Below are 27330 nucleotides of genomic sequence, written 5' to 3' on the forward strand. Positions count from 1 at the left end.
GCAATGTTGTAATTGTATCCTGTAAATTGTGTTTTATATTCAGTGTTGGGAAGATTACTTTGGTTACAGATTACAAGTTACCCTATTTAAAATGTAATAGTAGTGCATCTATTTTAATTACTTTAACTGTTAACCATTTTCAAAAGACAATTTAACTCAGATGTGTGGCTCTGCAAATTCAAACATGAGAACCAATCAGAAGCATCAAACTTTACTGAACAGCTGAGACTGAAAATGGCAAAATAAAATATTGTGCACATGAAAAACATGCAGAGCAACAAAATTAATATTATTCAACATATAGCCAAGCTATTTACAGAAAATATTCAGATGTAACCCACAAAGTAATCACGAATATTTTTCAGAACAAGTAACTGTAATTTAATTACACATTTTTTCCCATTAAGGCACCGATTAGAGTTACGTAACTAAATGACTTGTAACTAGTTACTCCCTAACACTGTTTATAAGCAGTTGGTTTTACATTTTATTACCTTGTTTTGCACAGGACTGCACTTAATTTGTTGCACTGTCACAGTGACAATAAAGATATTCTAGTCTATTCCGATATTCTCTGCATAAATAAAGGACAAGAAAAATGGTTATTTTACAGTAATGCTGTTATATTTAGAAAAGAGAATTGCAACACATAAGCTAAACTAAGAAAAAAAAAAGTTGGTTTTATTTTGAACTACAACTCCCATCAGGAGGTTCGCCGTCCTTCGTCATCTAACGTCGACTGCCGTCCGGTGACGTAGCGTGCGGCCGCCGGGAGAAGTTTTGAAAATAAACGTGAAAGTTTTTTTTTTGTCTCTCTCAAACGTTTAATGTCAGCGTCGTTTCTTTTGGTCCTTTTGCGGCTAAATTCAGCGGAATTCCTGCAAACTACGAGTTTGAAGTGAGAAGCCCGGCGCGCGGGTGAGTGTGTGACATTAAGTGCGTTAGCTGAAGCTGTTTGACTCCAACATGAGGCTGTCAACATGTTGGCTCCTCACCGGGCTCCTATCTGACACGTAAGGGCCTTAACTTACCCCAACGCCGCCCAGAGGCTGGGGGGCCCTTCTGTGGACACTTTAACACCACGAGAAAAAATAAATAAAAACGCAGGTGAAGCGAAAAGGAAGCGGCGTGAATTTAAGGTGACAGTTAGCTTCAGTCTGCTAACTGTTAGCTGAACTCACGCAGAGCAGAGAGTGTCCTCTGATGATGATGAGCCAGCCGTCCGGACCAGAGGCCACCTGTTGGTGTGGATTCACAGCAAAACAGATCCCTTATAGTGTCTGAAACAAGTCTGCTCTTAACATGCCTCAACTTTTCTTTCTGCAGCACCTCTGACTCTTCGCTGCACCTTCAACCTGTCCCGACTGTTTTCTGCAGAGTCACTAATCAGTAAGCCGTCAGCATTGGGAATCACATTATCTGAGAGTCACAAACAATATAATATATATCATCATGCATGATGATAATAACGGTTTTATCAGTCAGGTGATTCTGCAAAACGCTTTATACTACACGACAGCCAGGTAGAGCTGCACAATGTTGACATTATTATTTTAATGGAGATTAAACCTGCAGCAATTCATTCAATTATTGCCCAACTATTTGAATCATTTTTTTTTTAGAGATAAATGATCTGATTTCAGCTTCTTAAATGTGAATATGTTCTGGTTTCTTTACTCCTCTGTGTCGTTAAGCTGAATATTTTTGGGTTGTGGACATTTTTCACCATTTTCTGACATTTTATTGACCAAACAACTAATGGAGTAAATAAAAAAACAGAGAAAATAATCATTAGTTGGAGCCCTGATGGAGATATTTTTGCCAGTATCGGTAAATATTGTGATATCGCATGATACCAAACTCTTAATTTGTGTAACAAACAAAAAACAAAACAGAAAAACTTTTTATTTTTTATTTTATAAAAACGGGTTATTACTTTTGCCAACAGAAATGTGTAGAACAATAACATGAAAATATCCTACCATCACAATTTTTTCCCACATCTCTGCCTCTCATGTGTCATCAGTATGTTCGAGTCACAGATCTGATTTCTTGTTTAGTCAAATTTCCTGTGGTTCTATTTAAGGTTTGTCCAGAGTCCTGGAAGACTGTATTAATGTGTTATTTTGTTTAAAAATAGAAACATCAACATAAGCCATAGTTGCACCATAGAAACAGGGATTTTTTTTTTTTTTTATGGTTAGAAATGTTTAAGCAGTCTGGAAACACCCTCAAAGCAGCAGTAAATGTAAGCATCGAAGGGTTTTTATTACAATCCTTATCTTTATGTCCACAATGTAATGATGATACATTAGAGACACAAACTGAAGCTAAATGGTTCAAGATTCTGCGGAAAACACTTTCTTTTAAATTTGGTTTTCAGAAAGCAGAAATCACTGCATCAAGAAGCACTTTCCCCAAATCTTGTGGACAGTTGAGGTGAAACTTTGTGTGAAAAGTGCACCGACTTTTTGTCTTTCCAGCAGACATGTTCACGCCGTCATTCAAACATAAGTCAGCCATGAACAGGCAGAAGGCTGAACTTCTAGGAATCGATATTTCAGTGAAGGTGCCGCCTTTCTCCATGAGAACTACTTGTCCGATGGTCGAACAGCTTTAGAAACCCCCGCCTCCTCACCTTTCCAACGTTACATTTGAGGATGAGGATGGACACGTACACATGTTGTTTTTTGAACTATATATACGCAGCTCTTTCTCTGATATTCAGCTGTATAAATAAAAAGTCCTCACCTGTTTATCCTTTTTCCGTCCTTCACCTCGTCTCCTCCTTCTGTCTTCCAGGCAGCGATGTCTTCCCCGGAGGAAGAGCCGTCGGCCTCCGTGTCGGCTGTCGTGTCGGCCGCCTTGTCGGCTGCTGTGTCGGCCGCCATGGCAGTTGCCATGTCCGTGGACGCGAAGGCGGATCTCGCCACGCTGCTAGACGAATGGGAGGAAGCCCAGCGGGGCACCACGGAGCAACTGGAGTCCATCCTTACTAAGTGAGAAGTGATCTGTTTTTAAAAAGCTGTCGTCGGGATCTGTTTGGTTGGATCAGTCACAGGTGCAGCTTAATGTCAGAGCCTCTCTGTCCGTCTGTCTGTGTCTCTGGATGTTGGGAGGTAATTCTGTCTTATCTCTGTGTTTTCTGCAGAATATCTGAGCTAATTGAACGAGAGACGGGAGAGTATTACAAAGCAGACCCTGATCCGTTCGATGACCGTCATCCAGGTTATCTTCTACACTTTCAAAACCATTCTGTGTTTCTCTCTCTTTTTTTTTTTTTTTTTTTTAACAAACATTTTTCAGAAGCACCTGATAACTCGGTAACTGATTATCATAGATGCTTTTTTAGTGTTCTGCACTGTGAATGTGCCAGTCTGGGTTTTCTGAGCTGAACTGAAGCTTCCTTTCACCTTATTGAACGGTTGTTGACTCCTGGATAACTTTGCAGGACGAGCAGACCCAGACTGCATGCTGGGACAACTCCTGAAGATGCTCTTTATGAATGATGACTTCACTAACGCGGTGAGAACTGCTGACCCTTGTTATCAAACGTCCGTCAAAGTGTGATGGATGAGTTTAGTTTTCGTTCTGACAAACGGCATTTACGAATCTCACACGTACTTTTTGTAAATGAATGTTTCACCTTTTCTATGGATGGATACGCAAAGATTTTCAGTCTACAGGGATATAAAACAGACATCCTCACATTTGAGAAACACGAACCAGAGAATAGTTTGCAATTTGTCTTTGAAAATGCATTTAACAATTAATACATACATGTCCTTTCACTACATTTAGATTGGAATATTAATGAAATCTTAAAATATCAGGAACAAATAATTAAGTGATTTGCCTGAAAATCGGACTGAATTTCCGTTTTGTTTCACTCTATTCATTCAAAAATATGTTTATTGTATTTATATACCTAAATAAAAGAAGTTCAATGTCTACAAAAGTGGAAAAGCTTTAACTAGTTGTGTGTTTGTGTTTTCCAGCTGTTGGACACATACATAATGACCAGCAGAGAGCTGAGCCTCAACACAGCGGCCTGTCGTCTGCTTCAGAACATCATGCCGGGCCTGGAGACCGCCGTCGTTTTCCAGGAGAAGGTAAAACTTAAATAAATGAAGGATTGACGTTACTTTATTTAATTAACTCTATAAAATGAATTGTTCTCTGGTAATTTATTTGTAGCTGTCAATATTGTTGTTTTACATCCATGCCAATAAAGCTAGATTGAATTGAGTCAGCTTTGTGTGTGTGTGTGTGTGTGTGAGACAGGAAGGTCTGGTTGAGAAGTTGTTCACCTGGGCTCGTGAAGCAGAGCGACCGCTGTGCGTCTACGCCACGGGCCTGCTGGCCAGAGCCATGAGCAACCAGGAAGTGGCGGCAAGCTACAGAGAGCAGAACGCTTCGCTGGTGAGTCCCACACTCGTGTAAACTCGTGTCATTCACCGCACTGTCCCACCTTTTGTGTGAAGACTGTCTCTACACCAAGTAAAATAAAGTGAACGTATTGCGTCCTGCTGTGGGCCGAAAAGTTTTCATGCCGATACTTGTATTTACTTAAAGAGGATGTTAATGTCCAACTGAAATTAAATTGCATGGATTTAAATGTTTATGGAAGAAAGTGGACGAGTTAGTAGTGGTAATGCGATTATTTGTGTTGCCACCACCACAAAGTCTTGGAATTCTCTTCATGTTCTAATAACATTACTTGTTTCCTCTGAACGTCCAGGTACCGATCATGATTCAGCGCCTGCATGAGCTGCAAACTGAGGAGGCTAAGAGTCACTGTAGAGCCACCAAGACGCCCCCGAATCTGCCTCGGGACTCTCAGGTAGAAGCCAACCAAACCTCAAGCGTCTCGACAGACCGGCAAGACAAGACGGAGGGGGGAGATGTGGGAGAGGAGGAAGAGAGGAAAGAGAGCGAGGGAGAGAGCAGCAGGCAGGTGTCAAAGGTCGCTTCCAAACCTTTGTCCCTGCTCGGGTCGGCCCTGAAAAAGGGTGGCCGTAGCAGCAGCAGCGGTGGATCCAGCTCGATCCGACTCCTTCCAGACTTTGTTTATCAAGCGAGCCCGGACCCTGCCTCCAGGGAGACGGAGGACAGGCAGGCAGGAGGAAGAGGAGGAGGGAAGAGACAGGCAGTAAAGGAAAACGGGAGGAAGGCTAAGCAGAAACTCAACTTCACCTCCTCCTGCAGGACTGAGGAGGAGGAGGAGGAGGAGGAGCAAGAGGAGGAGAGAAACAACGCCAGCGACCAGCCGGCCATCAGCACCTCCTGGTCTGAGGTGAGCTCGATGGTGATCGGCTCAGAATACCGCCTTTCACCGCTGAGCGCGGCCATGGAGCAGAGGCTCATCCTGCAGTATCTGACTCCGCTGGGAGATTACCAGGAGGTGAGACTCCCACCAAAACCACAAGTCACGTCATATATCAGGCTTCACACAACTCCCTCTGGAGACACTAAAGGCATTATACAAGCTTTTCATCCCCAACATCTGGAAACATAATCTCATGTGTAAAGTCCATGGATTTCCCTTTTAAAAACGTTCTCGCCATAACCCGTGTAGTTCTTTCCTCCTCAGGCTGCAGCTTTGAGTATCTTCAGCTCTCAATCATAAAATCTCTCGTCTTACTTACACTCGTTACTCTTCTTAAATCAACTGTGTAAGTGCAATAATCTTTCTCTCTTCTGCAGTTGCTTGCTGTCTTCATGCAGCTGGACACCCGGTCGTTGCTGATGAACTACATAGACCTCAGGCAGACCAAAAATGTCCAGCTCACGTTTGACGCCCTCCTGGTAAGACTGCCGTCGTGTATTTACGTAGCAGGAAATTTGATGAAGAAATGTAGATTATTTTTGCCCCGTAGACTTAACGTCCTTCCCAGAACACCCAGGCCAAATGTTTTCCATCTCTCACAGCTCTCTAATCTGGTGCATTTTGATGAACTATGAATACTCTTCATCATGTTTATAAAAGAAAGAGGCACACAGTCAGTTAAGTTTTTGGAAGTGCATTTCTCTTTATTTATCAAGCTAATTCAAGAATATTTGAATTATAATATACTAATTTGAATATATTTACCGTAATTCAAGTAAACTCTTGGTGATTTACATTAAAATACTAAGAAAACTTGCCCTAAAATATTTTTAAATGTTGTTTGATTACGTTAAACGTCAAACAGAAGTAAACAGGTCTCTATTTTAACACACAGCATGCTTGATTTTTTCCTTTACAAATCAAATACTTAAATTATCTTTGTAAATATAGTATTTTGTATAGTTAGAGTACTAGTATTGAGTCTTTTAACCAGCCAAACAGTCGTTTATCTGGCTTGTCATTCAGCTCTATAGCTCCTCCCGACAAAAGAAGGTGTGTGTGTGTGTGTGTGTGTGTGTGAAGGATAAGCTTAACCTTTGAGGGTGAGGCTGTTCTGAACTCCATGAAGATTACATGTATCTAAACTTAACTCAGTGGTTTCTAATCTTTAACACCTCAAAACACTTTGTTTGTTGCATAGTTTTTAACGTGAATTGTCGAAGGAATTGAGTTTCTGTAGGTCTTAAAAGCATCAAACCTAAACCAACCTAAACTGTATTTAGTTATTTAAAAAAAAAGATCGTTATGAACAAAATTACATTTGATTGTCGGAGACGTTACACACATGGGGACGTATTACAAAAAGTTCATGTCTTAAGTTAAGATATGAAGAGTCTAAGATAGGATTTTTCCCAAATTGGTATTACAGAAGCAAATCCTAACTAACTTTATCTTATCTCAGGTTAGGAAATCCTAAATACTCAATCCAACATCGGTTATCAATGGTTATGTCTGTTACCTAGCAACCGGAAGCCACTTTTCTCATCTTTCCAAGCTAAACGGCTTTTGGTCGTGTTTTTTTTTGGGGGGGGGGGCAATACTCAAAACGCAAAAACAACAACTAACATTCAGCTCTAGCCAGATGAATCAGAGGTGTTTGTAACCTCTGCAGAGAAATCAAAATTCACATAACGCTTAACTCGGGAGATTAAAGACAGAGAGTGGGCTAAAATAGTGGACAAATTGGTGCTGTCAAAAAGAAAAGTCCATTTACAAGTTACTAAAAACTGACAAGCCTACATGCAATGAGAAAAATGTTTTACGAGCAGTGTGCCAGTAACAACCTACCATAATTGCATAATTTAAGATTTTATGAAGTTAGGATGCTTCTGTAATACAATTTATCTAAAGTTAGGAAAGGAACATTGACTCGGGAACTGTTCATCTGTAATGGCCTTTTTCCTAAATCATTTCCTAACCCTTATTACCATGGTTACCAAGCAGTTAGGATAGGATCTGCAGGTTAGGAAGTTTCTGTAATACGGCCCCTGTAAACTAAAAGTGGGCTCATTGTGACAGTAGATTTTGACTACATGTCACTAGTGATGGCTACATTAGCTGGGAAGCTCATCCACTTATAATGGTGCCAAATGTCAATGTTTAGTCCATGTATCAGTTTCTGCTACTTACAAATGAATGGATGAAGGCTTTATGGCTCCTAGGGGGATACAGCCTTGAATGAATGAAAAATTATCAACAGCACTTAAAGGGATACTTTGTGATTCTTATCCAGTATACTTTTTTGTCAAATTGGGTGAATATTTCCTCATGACATATAAATATAAGCATTGTAAAAACATCATAAAAAGCATTCTCAGACCATTGTGATCTGAATGCTGCATAGAACAAAGGATGAGATGCCTCTTTAAATCTTCATCCTGGGCCAATAAAGGGTGCAGTTCCATGATCTTATAGGCTATAATATGGATAATAATAACTAATATCCCCTATCAAATAAGGCTTCCACTACAGAATCACTTTATATTGCACCACTACTCTCTCCATGTGTGCAGATGGGGAGCATGTTGAAATACTATATTATGCCATCTTTCTGTAAGATATCAGCGTATTCTGATTTTTTTTAATGTTACTGACGATCAGCCACTTTCTCGACGGCATTCCCAACAGCAAGGTTGCACAGATTTATGCGCGTGGAAACAAACCGCGCTTGTGGGTCAAACGCATGCGCAGAACCGCTAAGTAGCGCGTCTCGATAGGTAGCATAAATCGACAGAACACCGGTTCTAAAAGGACCCGGTTCCAAAATTTATCAAAACCCAAAAATCAGTAAGGTCCAAGCTTATCGATACTGCTATCGAGACTAGCGGTTCCTATGATGTAACGTTATGTCTCCAGCGTCAAATGTGATTTAACTTGAAACGCAATGGATAAGAGAACTAATGTTTCTCATGAGAGCGCCGAAACACGTTATTGAACGGGCTGACGCCGCGCCTTTCGCGGTGGAGACGGTGAAGATAAGTTAGCGCCAATCTACTCGAGTTGTCTACAGCTTTGCTCGTTACTGTAAGTACGTGTAATAAAATCTTCATGAGTAAAAAGACAATACACCTGTCTGTAATGTACATGTAGAAAGGGTTAATTTAATCATCTCTGTCCTCAGTATCTCATCCTGGATGTTTTATACAAGCACAGCTTACGCTAGCTTGGCATCAGCCAAATGTTAAAAACAAGGTAAATAGAAAGCTGTCTGTCTGGAGCACAGACTGGTCTGTAGTCTTAAAAACTCAGCGGCTGGCTGAGACAAACCAGCCGCTCCTCCTTCTACCTGGTAACGTTACCTGCAGCCAGCAGAGAGGAGGAGGGACTGATACAGACTGACGTTATTCTTTCTAAACGTCACTCACTAATAGAGATGTCAGATATTGAGTGACTTTGCTGTTGTAAACATTAATGTTGCTGCTCTAGAAGCAACATTTAGCTGTATTTAAAATATTAAATTCTAATCTTATAATTAATTTAAAAACAACCAGGTAGCTGATATGCAAACTTGAATATATGTTTATTTATCGCAAGTCAAGTCAAGTTATCGCACATGGAATATTTTCCTCACACCGTGCAGGCCTACCTCATAACCGTCACCAAATAATAGTAAAGTGTCGATAGTGGTATTGATGAAGAATCGGATCATTAAGCGGTCTCCGTAAGAGTATCAATAAAAATTAACAATCCCCATCCCTAGGTATGACCAAAAGAAAGGTTTAATTCTACGTGGTATTAAAAAAAGGTCTTATAAATGCAGAATGTCTGCTAAGGGAAGCTCTATCTAGATAAAGAATGGACGATGCTCATTAACTGCAAGTAAACAGAAATTTGAGGACGCTAAAGCCCTTGAGGGATGCATTCTTTAACCCTTGCAACAGCCCCTGTAAAAGCCAAACTGATCGTTTTTCCGTTCAGTGTTCAGTTTAAAATCGGATCACTCATTCATGTGGATTTTTCAAAGCAAACACATTCGGTCCCGATGAGTGTGGTTTGAACTGTTGACAGGCAGAGACTTTTTCTGTCCGTTTCTCTCTTTACAAAGACGCATGTTGCAGTCAGACACATTTACGGGTTATCGCTAATAAATGTATTTGTGTTTTCCTCACTGGAGTCCGAGCATCTCTTCCTTCTCTCGTCAGTATCTCGCCTCGCTGCTCCTCCACAAGAAGTTTGCAGCGGAGTTCATCACGCACGGAGGAGTTCAGAAACTTCTGGAGATCCCGAGGCCTTCCATGGCGGCAACTGGGGTTTCACTCTGCTTGTACTACCTGGCGTACAATCAAGACGCTATGGAGAGGGTACGGTAAACACACACACACACACACACACACATTTATCAAGCAAAAAAACAGCAGTTGGGTAAATATACACAAGGTTTATTTGATTTTATCCATTCTATATAATAGTAAAGGTTTTATAGCTCTTAAACAGGCTTTAGATAGTGTTTAGAATTTAATTTTAGGTAGAGGCTGTGTGGAGTATTGCGATTTAGGAACACATCCAAATAAATAAATTATATAAACTCTGATCTGAAAGCACAAATTGAGGCAGAGTGAACAAACTAGAGTGCAGTGGCTAGAATGAGACTGAGCCGTTGTCTCCTTGTTCTTTATCTTTAATTTGTGTGTGTCTGTGCGCAGGTGTGCACACTCGCAGACGGCGTGCTGTCAGATATGGTGTCGTACGCTCTCTGGCTGTTGGAGTCGTCCCACGCTTCGGGCGTCTGCCACGCCACCATGTTTTTCTCTATTTCCTTCTCCTTCCGAGCGGTGCTGCAGCTCTTTGACCAACAGGACGGCCTGCGCAGGCTGGTCAATTTGGTCAGTATGAAATTTTTCAGAATTTATTACCATAGTGCTTTAAATGTGGAGCAAATTGCATTTAAATATGAGTGTATTACTGTCAAATCAATGTTTTGTCATTAATCTGGTCTGGCATTCTCTTCCTGTAGGTCAGTACTTTAGAGATCCTCAACATAGAGAACGAGGTGTCCGTAATGAATGACGACCAGGTCTTCTCCAGCCGACAGACAGCCAAACATACCTGCATGGCCCTGCGCAGGTACTACAGGGGTTGGGTGGACTGATAGACGGGTAGAACGGGTAGAACTGTAAAATTTATGGAACAGGTGGTCACTGAAAACAAACACATGCATCGCAACTTGAGGTGAAGAGGCCAGTTGTCCTTATTTTTTGCCATTTTAAATGTTTATCGAAAGGTAACACTTGTATGCCTGTAGTGTTTTCATTTTCACGTTAATTTAACTGTTCAGTTAGTCTTTCATTTACTTCATGCTGATGTAAAAGGGTTTAAACGTCGTCACAACCTGCAGACTCTGCCTACTTACACACCTTTAGCTACTGATTGAACCCGCAGCTGTTAACATTTCTAAGCAGCAGTGTTTTGACAGGTGTGTAATGTAAAATGCAGCGTGAATTGATAACTTTGATGACTTTGTTCAGGTACTTTGAGGCTCACTTGGCAGTAAAGGCTGAACAGGTCAAACAGTCGCTGCACTCCCCAGACGGAGGCACCGTTGTTCCCCAGCAGCCGTTTTACAAGGTATTTGGTGTATCTATCATCATCGTCATCATGTTTGTATAGTGTCCTTTTCAGATACTAGAAGTAAGTCTTTGTTTTTGAATTACTTTTTACACCATGCAGTAGAATTGCAATTGACAATATTGACCATGTACTGATTTAAAAAAAATAAAATAAACAGCTAACACAGTGTATATCTGCTTTTTAGTAACAATCGCGTTATGCTCGACCACATCTTTGTACCAAGTGTTTTGTATAGTTGTTCTGAACCCGGCTGCACCCGAAGGCGGAGTCAAAAACATGCGGTCACAGGGGGGGGGGGGGGTGACACCCAATATTATTTAAATATGGGCATACCGGTGTTCAGACATACATAATGTTGCGCTCGGTTTTACTCATGAAAAGTGACAGAATAGACAGAAATATTTGTGTCAAGAATCAGAAAAGTGTTTGAGAGAGAAGTTCAAACTTACTTACAAAAATGGTCGGGCAAAGGGTTCCCAAAGCTATTTGACTGTTTAGACATTAGGAAGGAAGGAAAATTATTTTGTTTATACCGTGTGTGTGTGTTTCCAGGCATACACGTACACCAGAGAGCAGGTTATTGAGATGATGGAGTTTCTCATTGAGTGTGGACCTCCTCAGCTCTACTGGGAACCAGTAGAGGTTTTCTACAAATTGTCCTGTGTCCCTTTAATGCTGCAGCTCATATCTGCAGCCTGTGACTGGAAGACTTACTATGGCAGGTAAAGTGTACTCTTAGTAGTTAATGACATCATCTTTAGGTCAAACAAATACAGGACTTCTGTAATTCCTCTGTTCACTGCATGTAAACAATCATAGTTTTCAGTGGGGTGTTTACTTTTGTCCGTCTGTGTCAGTATATGTTTACACATTTAAAACATTGATAATTAACTGCACTTTCTATCTTCTCGCTTTGTATCTGTCTGTGCAGGAGCGACACAGTGCGTTATGCCTTGGACATCCTGGCCATCCTCATGGTGGTTCCTAAAGTCCAGTTGGTGCTGGCAGACACTGTTATTGTTCTGGATGAAACCAGGTCGCCCGTATCCACTGTGGGTCTGTAGAACTCTCTCTTTTCACTCTCAGTTCTGCTTAACTGAAACGTTTTTCTTTCGTCCTGGATGTGCATCAGTGTGTCTCTTATATCTGCTGCAGGTATGAGCATCATTCTGGGTGTAGCAGAAGGAGAGGTGTTTGTCAATGATGCCGAGATCCAGAAGTCTGCGCTACAAGTAAGCAGATGGCTTTAATCAGTGACTGACTTGTGGCATTGCAATGTTGGTCCATCGTTATGTCCAACACTTTGGTTCCTGACTGATCTTTGCCACTATTCTCATGACATTTTGTTGACATCTGTGGTTTCCAGAGAATGAATCCTACTTTGACGGCTCATCAAAGTCTTAAATTTTCCTTTAGCGCCACCAACAGGTTAAGGTTTTTGTTTTTTGGTAACATGACACCAATTGGAAGGATGACATTTTGTGCAAACATTAGGTGCGTTTGATATCATGCGACGCTGCGTTAGAAATTGTGTCCGACTTTCGCCGGCGCTGCAAAATATCAACATGTCACATGACATTAAAACCTCGTGGGAGCAAGGCAGCTGCAGGCTCTGAGTCTGGTGGCCGCAGTTGCTTTTCTCCGACTGCACAAGGTTGGAAACGCCTTTTGCCTGGTCTTGTGGCAATATTTTTTTAGCAATTAACGCGAGGTCAGTCATTGGTCTAAGCTCACAGTAAGCTCACGCAAGTAGAATGCGTCCGACTTGACAAAAGTCAGCCGCAGTCATCTCGAACGCACCGATTCACGTTCACCTCTATTCAGATCACTCCTATGACTTTTCATCGGGTCATTTAAAAAAAAAAAAAAAAAAAAAATGTGTCCAACAGTTCAATTCACATCAGCTGTACTTAAGTGCTAAAAACCAAACATGTGTCTGCTAACACACTAAGTGATAATGATCATGGTCAAAATTAAACCTCAACAGGTTAGTGTAGTTATAGCTAGAATGGCTTTAGACTCTGCATATTGTGGATGGTGAACTTAGCTGACACATTCATACAAATGATTAAGATTTCTTTCTCTGGAAATTGTAAACAGAATCCGCTATAACACCGCTTCATGGTTTCACTCTAAACCAGTATCTTTCTGATAAACTGATATATATATTATTTTTCAAATAAAGCTATTAAAGAGAAACACAGAATGGCGATTATTGCTTTGTTTAATCCAAATTCTTTCTGGGTTTCCTCTCTACCCGACCTGAACTCCACACCAACCCCCATCTTCTCCCTGTCCAACCCCAGGTGATCAATAACTGTGTGTGCGCCCCAGACCAGAGCCTGAACACTGTGGGTGCTTTTGCTGTCACCCCCCATAGGCCGTCCCTCCACCCCCAGCAGCCCCCAGCTCCCCACAACAGAGTGCTGGCCCACATGTGGCAAGAAGTGCAGAACAACAACGGTATAAAGGTAAGAATGAAAGGAGAGTTGTGATTTTGTTTATGTTATTGCAGAGCAGTAGTTGGCTTTTGTAATATTTCACGAGAAAATGTACATGAAGCAGAGAGAAATGCACTTTTGAAAACATCTGCCTCATCTGCCACATGTGCTTTTTGTGCAACAGTATAAACTTGGTGTGAAAAGGAAAGTCCCCACACTCCCATATCTGTCTCCCTCAGGTGCTTCTGTCTCTGCTGTCGGTGAAGACGCCCATCACAGACGCGGACCTGATCCGTGCTCTGGCCTGCAAAGCTCTGGTCGGACTCTCTCGCAGCTCCGCTATCAGACAAATCATCAGCAAACTGCCGCTCTTCACCAGCAGCCACATTCAGCAAGTGAGCACAAGATCAGAACTCAAACATTTTCCTGATGAATAACAAACACCATGCAGAACATCACGTTGCATGTTGAAAATTACAGCTTGACTGTAAGGTGGATGCTTTTCAGAAAGCAGTAATGATCGGATGTAACCAACATCACACCTAGAAACACGGCCCCTTATCATCCACAATACTCACGTGTTGTTGTTCTGTTTACCTCCCTAGCTGATGAAGGAGCCGGTGCTGCAGGACAAACGGAGCGAGCACGTCCGTTTCTGCCGATACGCCGCCGAGCTGACAGAGCGAGTGTCCGGCAAGCCTCTCCTCATGGGTACCGACGTCTCATTGGCTCGTCTGCAGAGGGCTAATGTTGTTGCCCAGTCACGGATCACCTTTTCTGAGAAGGAACTCCTCGTGCTGATCAGAAACCATCTTGTGGCTAAAGGGCTCAATGAGACGGCGAGCACGCTCGTTAAAGAGGCAAATTTACCCATAGGGTCCTTCTGTCCGAACTCTTCCTCCTGTGCCACCCCTCCACCGTCCTCCTCAGGGATTCCCAGAACTTGCCGGATAGCTGGCGGGATCGCAGCTCGCGTCGCCGGCCATGTCGGATCCTCCCCTGTGTCCTCAGTTCCCGTAGCGTCCTCCTGCACTCCCGCTTCCTCTCGTTCCCTCGTCAATCCTCCCCCTTCATGCACCACGCCTTCTACCTCTGCCATTGCCCCGTCTCCCGCGGCTCCTCATCCCACATCTCATGGGCAGGGCTCGCCACTGGTTGGACGGATTTTATTCACACGGGAACGCCCGGTGGCCCACTGCAGCTCGGGGAAAAAGCTCCGCGCACTGAAACAGAAGTCTGACCACGGTGCTTTCATACAGGTCAGTAACACGGAATATCAACATTATAACATTACAATGTATCGGCAAGTGTTGTATTTGCTTCGTTTGTTAGAAACCGTCATAACAGAACGCAGTGAGGCACTTACGCTCCGCTGATCCATACAGAAATGCCTGGATACGGGGACATGCGTAGTTTGGCTCGGACTCAACAACTTAGGAACATTTTTTTTTTTTTCTGTCTCGATCAGACTCCGGCCATGAAGAAGCAGCTGGAGCGCCACCTTCCTTCCCCCCCGAGCCTGGACAGCATCATCACCGAGTACCTGAGGGAACAACACGCCCGCTGCCCCAATCCTGTCACCACCTGCCCCCCGTTTTCCCTTTTCACCCCCCACCGCTGTCCTGAGCCCAAGCAGAGACGACAGGCATCGCCCAACTTCACTGCCCGCTTGGGGAGCAGGGTGCTGTACCCGAAATATGGAGGCGTGGACCGAGGGTGTCTGGATAGACATCTGATATTTAGCAGGTAATGAACAGACACTTCACCTGTGGAGTAAAAGACTTGGCGCACGCTGGTTTTTGGGGCATTTGTTCATAATCTTTCAGTTATTTAAAGCTAAAATGAATCTGAGAAACTACACATAATCCTGTTTATCATTTATCTACCTGTACTTTGTGTCTTGTCTCCCCTCCATATTATTATTATTTTTGTCTCCATTTAGGTTTCGTCCGATGTCAGTCTTCCACGAGGGCGACGGAGACGAGAGCGGTTTCACCTGTTGTGCCTTCTCAGCCCGCGAGCGTTTCCTCATGCTGGGAACGTGCTCCGGTCACCTCAAATTCTATAACGTCTTCTCTGGAGAGGAAGAGGCCCACTACACCTGCCACACGTCGGCCATCACGCACCTCGAACCCTCCAGGGTACGTTCGCACCTGCTGACATGTTTGTCGACAGGCTGAAAGCTGATTAAATAACGCAGTGGAGTCATTGAATAAAACGACCAATTCCAAGATTAAGAATTAAGAAATAACAAAGCTCCACTTATGAATGGCGTCTTCTGTGTTATTGAAGTGTGTATAATTTATATTTTATAAACAATTTAAGTGACAACGTGAAAGGTGTCACTCACGCCGAAAGTCCACTGACTCCGGTTACTGCTGCGACGGTTTTGTTCCATCCTGAGCCGGGCCTCGGCCTCCACTGACAGCGTTTCAGCAGCAGAGCGTGCGGCCTGCCTCTCACGCTATTGGCTTGTTATTCATTTGTCCGTTTTGTGCTTCTACTAGCTTCTTCCCAGCTCTCTGTTACCCCGTTTCGTTCCATCAGCTTCAGGCTGCAGATCCCACAGGGAGCATTTTGCCTGATTTTGTTTAGATTTTGTTGATTTGGTTGTCAGTGTTTTCGTCTTCTACTATGATTAAGTAGGCTACATAGTTAAATGATTTCTTCGTGTCTATTTTAACCATGTTTATTGTTGTTTTGCGATCGGGAGTCCACAGGGAGTTTTATTGTGAAAATTGACCAGATTCTCTGTGCCGTTATGTGTCTTGACTTCCTGCCCGGTACGATCTGCTCTGTGCTGCAAATATGTCAAAAATAGACCTGCTTACCTATTCTTTGCTGAGCGGACTGGAGAGCCGCTTCTGGGACGCGCTGCTGCTGCGTTTAGTGGACTTGAATGGCCACGATTAGCTCCAGCAGTCGCGGCGCAGGCGGATTCAGTGGGCTTTAGGTGTTATAGTGATGAACCTACTGAGAATTATCAGCTGAATCTGCAGCTTCCCAGAGCTTTATGGAGTTTCAGCTCATTTTTTTGTCTGTCCAGATGCGACTGCACTGTTCTGGTTCACTCTCGGCGCTCTCATAGCGTCATTTTCAGATAAAAGGCTCAAGAAACCCACTGTACACTTCCTGCTCAGCGGCAAACAGCAGACAGACACAGTTAGAGACGAGCCGGGGAACATATACGAGCATTTAGCAGCTCGAGGCGCAGATATTTCCCGTAGGAGCTGGTGGAGAGCAAACGCAGAGCTAACGGAGAGAATACTGAACTTAGATTCATCAGGTGACACAAACCCGACTCCACATGAGTGATGATGTTGCTCAGTATCTGCTGCATGTGGAAACTGTTTGCTAACAAGTCATGATAGGTTGTCTTTATGACTTCTTATTGCAGGTTTAATTATTTACAACCTGAGGTCACACTTTTGTTTCTGCTCATTAATAAAATGGTTATCACACTAAATGGTTCACTAGAAAGGGAAAACATTTTTTTTATTATTAGGGGTGTGAAAACATCTCCAGCTTCTTCAACTCTCTGCATTGAGCACGAGACTCACGCAAATTTCACTTTATGTTTCTCAGGATGGGAAATTGCTGCTCACCTCTGCTTCTTGGAGTGTCCCCTTATCTGCTCTCTGGAGTATGGATGGTGTCTTTAGCATGAAGTAACTCACTCTCACACGCACACACGTTCAGTTTTAACTTTCACGCACCATCAAAGAGTCCATCATTTGTCTGTGGTGTTTGATGTTGCTGTTTGCTCTCTCTCTCTCTCCCCCAGGAAGTCTTTTGAAGACGATCACTACGTCGAGTTCAGTAAACACTCTCAGGACAGGGTCATCGGCACCAAGGACCAAGTCGCACACGTACGTTACCTGAAATGTTCTGTCACGAGTCAGTACCACTGAACGTCCTGTTTTTTCCTTCACTTCACTGCTGTCTAGCATCTCAGTATTTCCCGTTCGTAACCAGCGGACATCTTCTGTAACTTCTTCTTTACCTCCAAATTGACCTATTTCACTAACGGCATCCAGGCCAGTCAGAAAAGATTCACTCAAAGCTCCCATTCAACATTTTACTTATCGTTTCTCCTTGCTGCAGATCTACGACATCCAGACGGGTCAGAAGACTCTGACCCTGAACGACGTCGCCCTGGCCAACAACTACAAGAGGAACTGTGCCACCTTCAACCCCAGCGACGACCTGGTGCTGAACGACGGGGTGCTGTGGGACGTGCGGGCAGCACGGGCCATCCATAAGTTCGACAAGTTCAACATGAACATCAGCGGGGTCTTCCATCCAAACGGCCTGGAGGTCATCGTCAACACGGAGATTGTATCCTTCTGTAAACTGAGACATTTGCGTTATTTACTTTTTGAAAATAATCCTTGCTGATACAGATAGTCTGTTCTGTCTTGTGATGCCTTTATGCTTAATTGTTGAAATTAAATCTACATTTAAAGGGATAGTTTGACATTTTGTGGTGATTTGCTTTTTTGCTGAGAGTTGAGAAGATAATATATAAATATAAAGTCACGGCCAGCAGCCAAGTAGCTTAGCTTAACATAAAGACTGGAAACGGGGAAACAGCCTGACTCAGTCCAAAGGTAACAAACTGACCTCCCAGCAGCTCTAAACCTCGTTGGGTTTATGTTGGTTGTTTAATAAGTTATAAACACAGTGTTGCATGTTGTTGTGTGTTATGGGTTTAATGTGTTATACTGAACTTTGAACTAATATTTATTGCGCTGTTTACACGTGTTAGGCATAATTTAATTTGAATGTGAAGGATATTGTTTGCAAAGGCAGTTTGTATTACACACAACATCTAAAAAAAAAAAAAAAAAAAAAACAGACGTATAACAGAACCAAAACGTGCATCGCCGGATGAATAATGATTTTTTTCAGTTTCAAGTTTAATAGTTAAAGAAGCATAAAGAGGTGCAGGGAGCACGGCCAGTCAGCTAGCTGTAGCCAGCAGATCCCCCGGATGTGTATCTGTACCGTTCTGTGTTGGCTGTAAGTTATCAGCCTTGACAGCAGGTGTCAGTGGGACATGAGGACCTTCCACCTCCTGCACACTGTCCCTGCTCTGGACCAGTGCAGGGTGGTCTTCAACCGCAACGCCACCATTATGTATGGAGGTAAAGGCTGTTTGTGAGAGAGAGAGAGAGAGAGAGAGAGAGAGAGAGAGAGAGAGAGAGACTGCTAGAGCTGCATGTGTGTCTCACTTATTGCGGACACAGTGACCGACGGGCATCTTTAATGAATCATCTCGCAGTGTTGTTGCATGTTACAATCTATTTCCCCTCCTACAAACATGGATATTTACAGCGATGCTGCAAGCCGATGATGAGGACGATGCTATGGACCAGCAGATGAAGAGTCCCTTCGGCTCGTCCTTCAGAACCTTTGATGCTACTGACTACAAGCCCATCGGTAGGCTGCACTTCCTGTCGACTACAGCGCATCATTTTAACAGCAACTCTGAAATGTTTCTAGGCTCTCAAGGAGGTACATGTGGTACCTCACTAGATTTCTATTTATTTAAACAGAAACCACAAATATTGTGTGTAGGATTTTAAAGTGTTGGTGAGTAACCTACCAGCCGTCTCCCTTTAACCACAAGCCTCAGCCGATTTTGTATCTTCTGTTTTATTTCATCTTGACTTGAGTTTATAACTCAGAAGTTGTTTTTGTTTGTATTTCAGCCACAGTGGATGTAAAGAGGAACATCTTTGACCTGTGTACCGACACTAAAGACTGCTACCTGGCTGTCATTGAGGTACTTGGCTTGAATTTTAGCCTCCATCTCACCAGAGTTCGTGTTTTCTCGTAAGTGACCCTGAACAGTGATCATGTTCTGATGCTGTCATGGAAGTCCAGCAGAGCCATTTGTTTAACACCAGTAAAGCATTTCTAATCAAACCAAGCTGACTTTGGCTCCGGCATCAAGTTCAAGACATTAAATTCTTTAATTAAACCTGCGAAAAGATTATTAGTCAAGAATAGAGGACCTCCAGTAGAACTGTTTAATGACGTCGTTTCACTGCGTCTCCAGACTTGAATTATCAGTGTTTTTTTTAAAGCATCAGTAAATAAAACACTCTGGCTTTGATCCCAGCAGCACAAAGACAGAATGTAACAATACACTGCACCAAGTCAGCATGTCCACAGTACATATTTTTAGTGAAAGTCCTGCACTTTACTTGAGGCCTTCCTGACATTTTAAAAAGTTGTGGGCGTACAAGTTGCTTCGTCAGATAAAACAGACCGGGTTGAGGGGAAAAAAGCATCTCATTTGCTGTACTTTGGCCAAAACAATAGATTTTCTGTTGTCTTGGTTTGTCAATAATTAATTATTCATTAAAAAAAGTGTCAAAGAAATTCACTGTACGATCACAGAAGACAGGGAAAAGCAGTAAATCCTCACAAGTAAGAAGCTAGAATTATGTTGGAATGTTTGCTATTTTTAAAAGTGACTAATGACTAACCAGTTATCAAAAGAGTTGCTATCTGATCAATGAATCAAACAAATTGCTTGATATTTACAATTGTGTTGATTATTTATTTTCATAAAAATAAGAAGTTTTCCAAGTTTTTATTTTTTTATCTAGTTTTATTCTAAAGAGGTGGTATTATGCTCATTTTCAGGTTCAAAATCTTATTTAGTGGTTGTACCAGAACAGGTTTACAGGGTTTAATATTCAAAAAACACCACATTTTTTGTCATACTGCACATTGCTGCAGCTCCTCTTTTTACCCTGTGTTGAAGGCTTTGTCTTAGCTATGGAGTGATACATCTTGTAAGTTTGTTGGGCGTTGCACATGCGCAGTTCCTAGTTAAGGACTACTAGCCAATCAGAAGCAGAGTAGGGAGGAAAACACGACTTCAGTTCAGCTGTACGTGTTGCCGACCAGCTTGGCAACATGGACTGGAGCGAGAGTTTCAGAGCGGTGAGTTATTAATCTGGAACAAAAGTATTTTTCATCCATAAAGTTTTAACTGAGCTCTGTCTCTACATCACAGGAACAACTTTATGTCCACTGACTGCCTGGAGGGTAGCTAGTGTTTGGAAGGGAGAGGAGAGCTGTGCATTATGACGCACATTTTGCTGTGTCCTCACAGTGATCAAAGGGAAACGGCTGGACTACAAACGAGCTGTTTTCAGGCAGTTCAGTGTTTTCTGTGGGAGATGGGAACTCCCTTTGGGCTGGACTAACATAATATGACCTCTTTAATAAGAAATAAATCTTACTGGAAGCATCCTTAAAACTGCAGATACGCCAACGTTGAATTTGTCTTTGACACGTTTACTCTGCAGAACCAGGACACGGTGAGCTTGGACACGGTGTGTCGCCTGTACGAGGTGGGACGGCAGAAACTGGCAGAAGAGGGAGACGACGACGATCAGGTGAGACATGCAGAACTGAACATGGTGGTGGTGTTCACATAGACCATCTCAGAGCAAGACGTTTTATTTTTTCAGTTTAAAAATGCCGTGATTGGCCCCCAATCCCGATCTTTGAGGTCGGATCAGGACATCCCTGTTAATTATTATATTATATGCTTATAGGCGCAGAACTGTGTTCCTTGAATTAGTGTTACTACAAATCAAAACGAAGTGAAATGAATCATCTCAATAAAGAATCGTGCGGCTCGTCACTCTTTTTGTGAAACACGAGTCTGGATAACAGTGATTTGGTTGATGTTTTGTTTTTAATTCGTGTTATGCCGCTCCAGGATGAAGACCAAGACGACGATGATACGTCAGACTCTGATGACGACGAAGACGACGACGACGACGATATGGACACAGACCCGCTCATAGAGGAGCTCGCCAATAACGACGACGCGGAAGACGGGGGCGGACCAACCTCTCCCACAGATGAAGAGGTAGAAAATGTGTAGGAACCCTGAATAGATGGTACAGATACAGCATATATTAAGTTTACACGGCTCTGTGTCCTGATGTTGACAGTGCGTTTCAAACTCTTCCCCCCCAGATTGCAGATCTTCTCGGCAGCAACAGCGACGATGACAACAGCGATGATGATGATGATGATGAATCGGAAGAGTCGGACCATTCATACAGAAGCGATGACGGATCTGACACCTTTGACCCTGAAAACTCAAATTGTAAGCATCAGCGCTGGTTGATCGGCTCAACCTGTTTTTAGAAAACGTTCTCGAACCTGTTTGGTTCGGTGATCGGTGAGTGTGAGGTCGCTTTCACACCTGCGGCTCGGTTCATTTGGTCCGGAACAAGAAAACAAAGACGCAATCAAACAGTCCTTTTTTTTGTCTTTAGTTCACACCAGAGTTCGACTGACCACAATCGAAGAAGAGCTGCAAAGATCAGTCGATTTAATCGATTTGTTTATCTGAAGAAAAACAACAAAATCTACAACTAATTTAATACTTGAATTAAGGCTGCACCATACGATTATTTTTCAAATCAATCAAAAACTATAGGTTCTATTTAATGTGTAATTTATTTAGGATTTTTTTTTCCGTTACTCGACTAATATTACAATAAATTTATCCAAAATAAATATAAAATACTTGTCTCATTAATAATTCAATATTTTATTCAATCATTACGTAAAAAAAAGGACACATAAAGCTAATTAGAATAATGCTCGTAGTGGCATATTTTATCATTGCTGTGTATTATTGTTATTATTGATGATGATGATGATAATAAAAGATTCAATGCGTCATCTGCCAGATCAAAAAACACTGGACCTGAAATTCCAAACGATTGTTTTGACACACAGAATACTGTAATCACTGTATGTCAAACTTTCCAGCGAGGTATTTTTACTGAAGTACTTAAAACTTAAAATGTTTCAGACGTGGATTTATTTCATCAAACGAGTGGCTAATATGAAAAGTAAAAGTAAAATAGTCATGTCAAATGTGTTTTAGCATCGGTGTGGGGTCTGTAACGTTAGTTTGAGCCGTTAAATAAACAGAAATTATTAGGTGACGCATGGTGTAACGTTTACTGTACCATGACAGCAGCGGTTCAGAAATTACATGTAGGTAATGAAAAAACATCTATTTTAAGTGTCCTCTGCTAACAGAAACACGTTCCTTGTGTTATCCTGATATATCAGGCTTGTGTGGAGACGTTAACACGGCGCTGTTATATGCCGCCACCATGACAAAGCGTTCGGGGTGCTTCAGCTTCACATGTTTAAGCTAGGGCTGAATGATTTTAGAAAATAATCTAATTCCATCAATCTTTCTTGTGGGTCAGGGCCTGATGCATGAATTATTATTATGAGCCAATGGTGGGGAAGGAGTATCAAATTTTAATAATAAGAGAAAGATAATTTGAGTGAAGTCATGGCATTAAATAATATGATGTAATATCATAGTCCATCTTTCCATATCCCAAGAAGCAAACAAAAAAGACTCAGTTTGAGGTTCAATTCAAAAGTTGGCCAACAAAAATAAAACCAAGTGACGCCTCTCGTGTTTTAATAGAAAAGCTTAGTAATTCTCCGACAACACCGGAGTCCGTCCATTTAAAGATGCTACTTTGTGCTCTGCGGAGGCACAAATTCAAATACTAAACTACATCCATACTAAATGATTAATTGAGAAACATGATTTGCAGACTAATCGATAATAAACATAATTATTAGTTGCAGCTCTAAATCAGAAGCACGTGAAGGCTGCTGTCACATTGTCCTAAAACAAATACACCTGTAGCTTTGTCCTTCATTTTATGTTTATTGTTGGAAATTATTTATTTTTACTGTAATTCACAGGCAAATAGAGTTTTATTACACAAAGTAAATGTTCATATGTTGTGGGTGTCCTCATGCTGCAGACTACCCAGAAGGCTCAGATGATGAATCTCGGTTGATTCAGGCCATCAGCGAGAGATGGTTCTCCTGACCTGGGAGAAGATGCTCCTCTGCAGACAATGTGAACCTCAACCAGGACTCTTTTTTTTTTTTTTCCTCTTCCCCCTCCTCTTTCTTTTAAAGCATCATTTCTCCTTTAATCGGGAACGTTGACTGAATACACCGGTATGCACATCGGTGTTCTGGAGGATAACAGAAAAATCTCTCTCTTCATTCTAAACTTTAGAGAGACGATAGTGATAAAGTGACAAATAAATATTTCCCAAAGATCACAGGGCATAGATCACTTGACCTGGCTTCCTGCTTCATTTCAATAAGAGGGTATTTGTGCAAGTTTTGAAAGTTTTTAAGATGTTTCACTTGGCTCTCTGCAGAATGGAAGACTGAAGGTTGCTCCCGTCACATTTGGTCGCCTCACTATTGAGCTGACAGTTTGTAGTTTTTTTGCCCAGAGGGGAATCATTCTGGTTTAATCTGAAATTCACAAAACTTAGAGCCATGAATTGGGATGAATGGTTAGACTCTGTGCTGGAGGTGAGATCTTACACCTATGTTAGTTTTAGCAAATGTTAGCTAAAAGCCAAATACTCCCTTAAAGGCAGAGCGAGGTGGAGCCACAGAAAAAGCACATTTAGCTCTCCTCACTTTACAGAAATAAAAACGTGCATACCAACATACGCACAGTTAACACTCTGAGAACGTGAAGTCATATAGAATGTAACAACCAGACGTAAAAAGGTGATTGTAAATAAGATTTACATGGATCTGAGGTTACCTGGGGGGGGAAATAAATACCTCTTTGTTTCCACATACAGAAATTAAAATACCAACTTCTGTGTCTTGTAGGGTCTCAAAATTTATCAGTTTATGAACCCTTATGATGAGTTCCTGTTCCCACCAAACCTCCGAAGCACATTTCTCAGTCCAGTGCACTGGTGCATGGGTCTCTGTGAGCCCCTTTTTCTAACACTGTAAATAATTTCTCCCCCAAATTAAACCAACAAAAAAAAATACATTTTTACAAGGATAACTTGGATGAGGCAGTGTTTTATGTGTGTTGGCTAATGAGTTTCATTTAAGTTATTTTGACTTTTTTTGATTTCATTAAATTTATTTTAGCTTATCTTTAGTAGGAGGAGTTGCGCTTTTACGTGTCGGGAGAAAAGGAAGGAGTCGTTTTGTTATTGATTTAATGCTTCTAGCCTCTTTTCCCTTCAGGCATCCCATTGTTTGGTAAACTGGCAGCACTAAGCAGACGGATGTGGAAGCAGGTCGAGTCTGTCAGATGACTGAAAATCCATTAAATTATTAATGTTCTTTTGGTAAAAAAAAAAATCTTATTCCTCCAGAGATCTCAGTAAGTTCCTGTGTCAACAGTTTGTGGAAAGCAAGAACACACTCAGGTATCAGTGTTAAAACCACTTTAAATGTGGTGTTAACATTTGTTACTGATATTTGCAGTAACTCAGTAAGATGTGAAAACTTAATTTCTTACATTATCATTTTATATGTCAGTCTCTGTCTTATTAAAACATTACCTCTCTCTTGAAGGAATAAACACAGTAAAAGGTGAATCGGGTATCATTGTCCTTTATAGATGCACAATTCTGTTCGATTTTGATATGTGACCTTAACCAGCAGGTATTTCATTATCAGCTGTTTCAAACAGTCCACCTTTGATTGTTAGTGTGTCATTATTACGGGTTAACAACAACAACACAGCCAGTATTTAGTTATTGAGCATTTGAGCCCACAAAAGGATTTAAATTCTCAAAGTTGGAAACTTTAAGACCAACTTAACGCTGTTTGAACTATTGTGGATTGTGTTCATAGCTTTTTGGTGTGCTTTGCTTTTTTATTTAATTTTTGTCTCTATTAATGATTGTTCTGGTGGTTAACCAGAACAATCATTACTGCTGTTAGATGAAAACTTAACAAAAAAAAAGTGAGGGTTTAAGAAATAAAACTTTGTTTTCAAAATGATCCCAAGGTTTGGGTTGTGAATGGTTGTGTTCATGTTTGCATTTCAACCTGAAGTCAAAGTCAGTACTTTTCAGAGCCATAGAATCTATAGTTGTCCAATAGATTGTATTGCCCACAAATCTGTATATAAGTCTGTTTGAATTGTTGAAGGGATAAAGAGACTATAGTCTATAGTTCAGTTAATGAGTTTCTTTTATAATAAAAGTCTCTTGTAACTCTTGCCTTGTCTCATAATAGTGATACTTCAGGGACAAAGGTTAGGAGCTTACCTATGAAACCTAGTGTTTCAATTTCCAAGTTTATTTTAATTTCAAAACGCAATTTATCCCCATGGGGCAATTGCAAGACCAATAAATTAGTACAAGTTAAAAAACCTTTCATAATAAACATAGCCTAATAAAGAAACATTTATCACCATAGTCCAAAGCAGCATGACTAAATGAAATAAGCACATTATCAAACATAGTAATTCATGTACTGTATAGGTGGGTTGTAGGGTGTATAAATTCAAGACACAGTACAGCCCTCCGTTTAGCAGATGGGTGAAATCGTAAGTGAATGAAATGTATGGCTGACCCAAACTGTCAAGTGTAGGCTACGCCCATTACTCATTAAAGTTATATCCATTTTAATGAAAACAAGTGGTAATCCTCAAGACAGAAAATGTTGTAGATTATATTTCCTAAATGTTTTTACATTTTACTGAACAACATTTGTGCAGAGAAGATGATTTTAGTGTAACCAGCTACTAAGCAACATATTTCTACATCAATTTACATACAGAACAGGTTTTACTATGTGATAGTATTTATACTTTTAATTAAATACGTGCAAATATGCTTTATGGTACCTTTCAGTTTATTGTACCATTTACAATGTGTGCTTCCATGGGAGCCGCCATTGTTGGACATCATTCAACTGCTACTTGTGAAGTCGGGGTACATATTCCCCCCCCGTTCACAAGTAGGAAATCCGACTCCAGGTGGCGTTCCATGGTACTTTTTCTAGTTGGAAACTTACAAGTTTAGGAGCTGAACAGCCTTGGGTACAGAGGGTGTGTTGTCTTTTACAATAATTCTGCAGTAGTTTGGAATCAATGGATTAGATTAAGGGTGCTGACATTTTGAGTCTCCTGAATCAAATCACCATTTAAGAAACTTAATTTATATTCCACAAAGTCACAATTAACAGTGAATAAAAATGTCAAATTTAAACTAAACATACTGTCAAACGGCAGCCTTGTGTAAACTCTGCTGATTCAAAAATGTTGAAATTAGAAGCATCTCCGTGATCTGTGCTTGGCTCTTAAATGTGTGTTACATGAATCAGTAACTAGAGGTCAGCATTTCATTGTGTTAGTTTGGGTAAATGTTACTCTGTACAGCAGATAATGCTGACATGAAACAAACCCACAATGAAGAGTACACAAGTATAAAATAGTATTATACAATCCTTTTTCCATGTACTTCTTCCTACACATTTACCCTTTATGTGGTTGAAAGATGTGTGGGAGGGATGGACAAAGAGGACACACACCCCAAGGACTCCCTTTCCATTCAAACAGCAGTGACTAATACAAGATATCTGCTAACGCAGTTTTTCCTTCCTGTAAGTTTTATCAAATTTCTTGGGACTTAGCAATACTTTATAAGACTTTAAATAGAATCACTTCTCACTCTGTTCTGTACTAAATTGTCTTTATTATTATTTCTCAATGTGCTCTTGTCTTTTAGCAGCAGAATTTGTTTGCTGCTGCTCTAGTTTTCTATTTGTTTCCATTTCTGCCAATTTTCTGTAGTTTCATGTGTTTTTATATTAGAAATATATTACATTGTTGATGTCATGCATTATTTTTTGATATCACAAAAGTATAGTATAAGGATTTTAGTTCATCCCTTAGAGTTGCTGTTAGACGTTAGTGTTAACACTTCTGTTACATGCGTTTCAGTGAAGAACTATTGACTCTTAAAAGGTTTAATAAAAACGTCTGTGCTTAGAAAGCAAGATGGACCTGAATTGAATAGTTCAATCCGTGTCGCTGGTGCCAGACTGACCTTAGTGATT

The 27330-nt window shown here is 41.3% G+C and overlaps 1 protein-coding gene across 2 annotated transcripts; it reads left to right on the plus strand.

Moving 5' to 3' along the window:
* The first annotated feature begins 744 nt into the window (after positions 1–744).
* Positions 745–25266, plus strand: LOC119886750 (DDB1- and CUL4-associated factor 1-like). 2 transcript variants are annotated; one of them, XM_038697688.1, is made up of 31 exons: positions 745–918; positions 1327–1389; positions 2803–2999; positions 3152–3228; positions 3452–3525; positions 3999–4112; positions 4285–4422; positions 4742–5404; positions 5707–5808; positions 9532–9690; positions 10033–10212; positions 10344–10453; positions 10855–10954; positions 11510–11679; positions 11889–12013; positions 12113–12189; positions 13264–13428; positions 13638–13793; positions 14004–14657; positions 14867–15144; positions 15341–15539; positions 16984–17066; positions 17183–17267; positions 17503–17736; positions 18452–18545; positions 18736–18840; positions 19113–19186; positions 20727–20816; positions 21146–21298; positions 21409–21541; positions 23247–25266. In XM_038697688.1, the coding sequence occupies exons 3-31, from the start codon at positions 2809–2811 to the stop codon at positions 23312–23314; spliced, it is 4851 nt and encodes a 1616-aa protein (XP_038553616.1). In that variant the 5' UTR covers positions 745–918; positions 1327–1389; positions 2803–2808; the 3' UTR covers positions 23315–25266. The 2 variants fall into 2 exon arrangements, with proteins under 2 accessions (XP_038553616.1, XP_038553615.1); XM_038697687.1 differs by lacking the exon at positions 1327–1389 and having other exon boundaries at positions 746–918.
* The last annotated feature ends 2064 nt before the right edge of the window (positions 25267–27330 follow it).

This window comes from Micropterus salmoides, unplaced genomic scaffold (genome assembly GCF_014851395.1).
Source record: "Micropterus salmoides isolate LMB-PRFRI ecotype aquatic unplaced genomic scaffold, ASM1485139v1 Ms_hic_scaffold_4, whole genome shotgun sequence".
Lineage (NCBI taxonomy): Eukaryota > Metazoa > Chordata > Actinopteri > Centrarchiformes > Centrarchidae > Micropterus > Micropterus salmoides.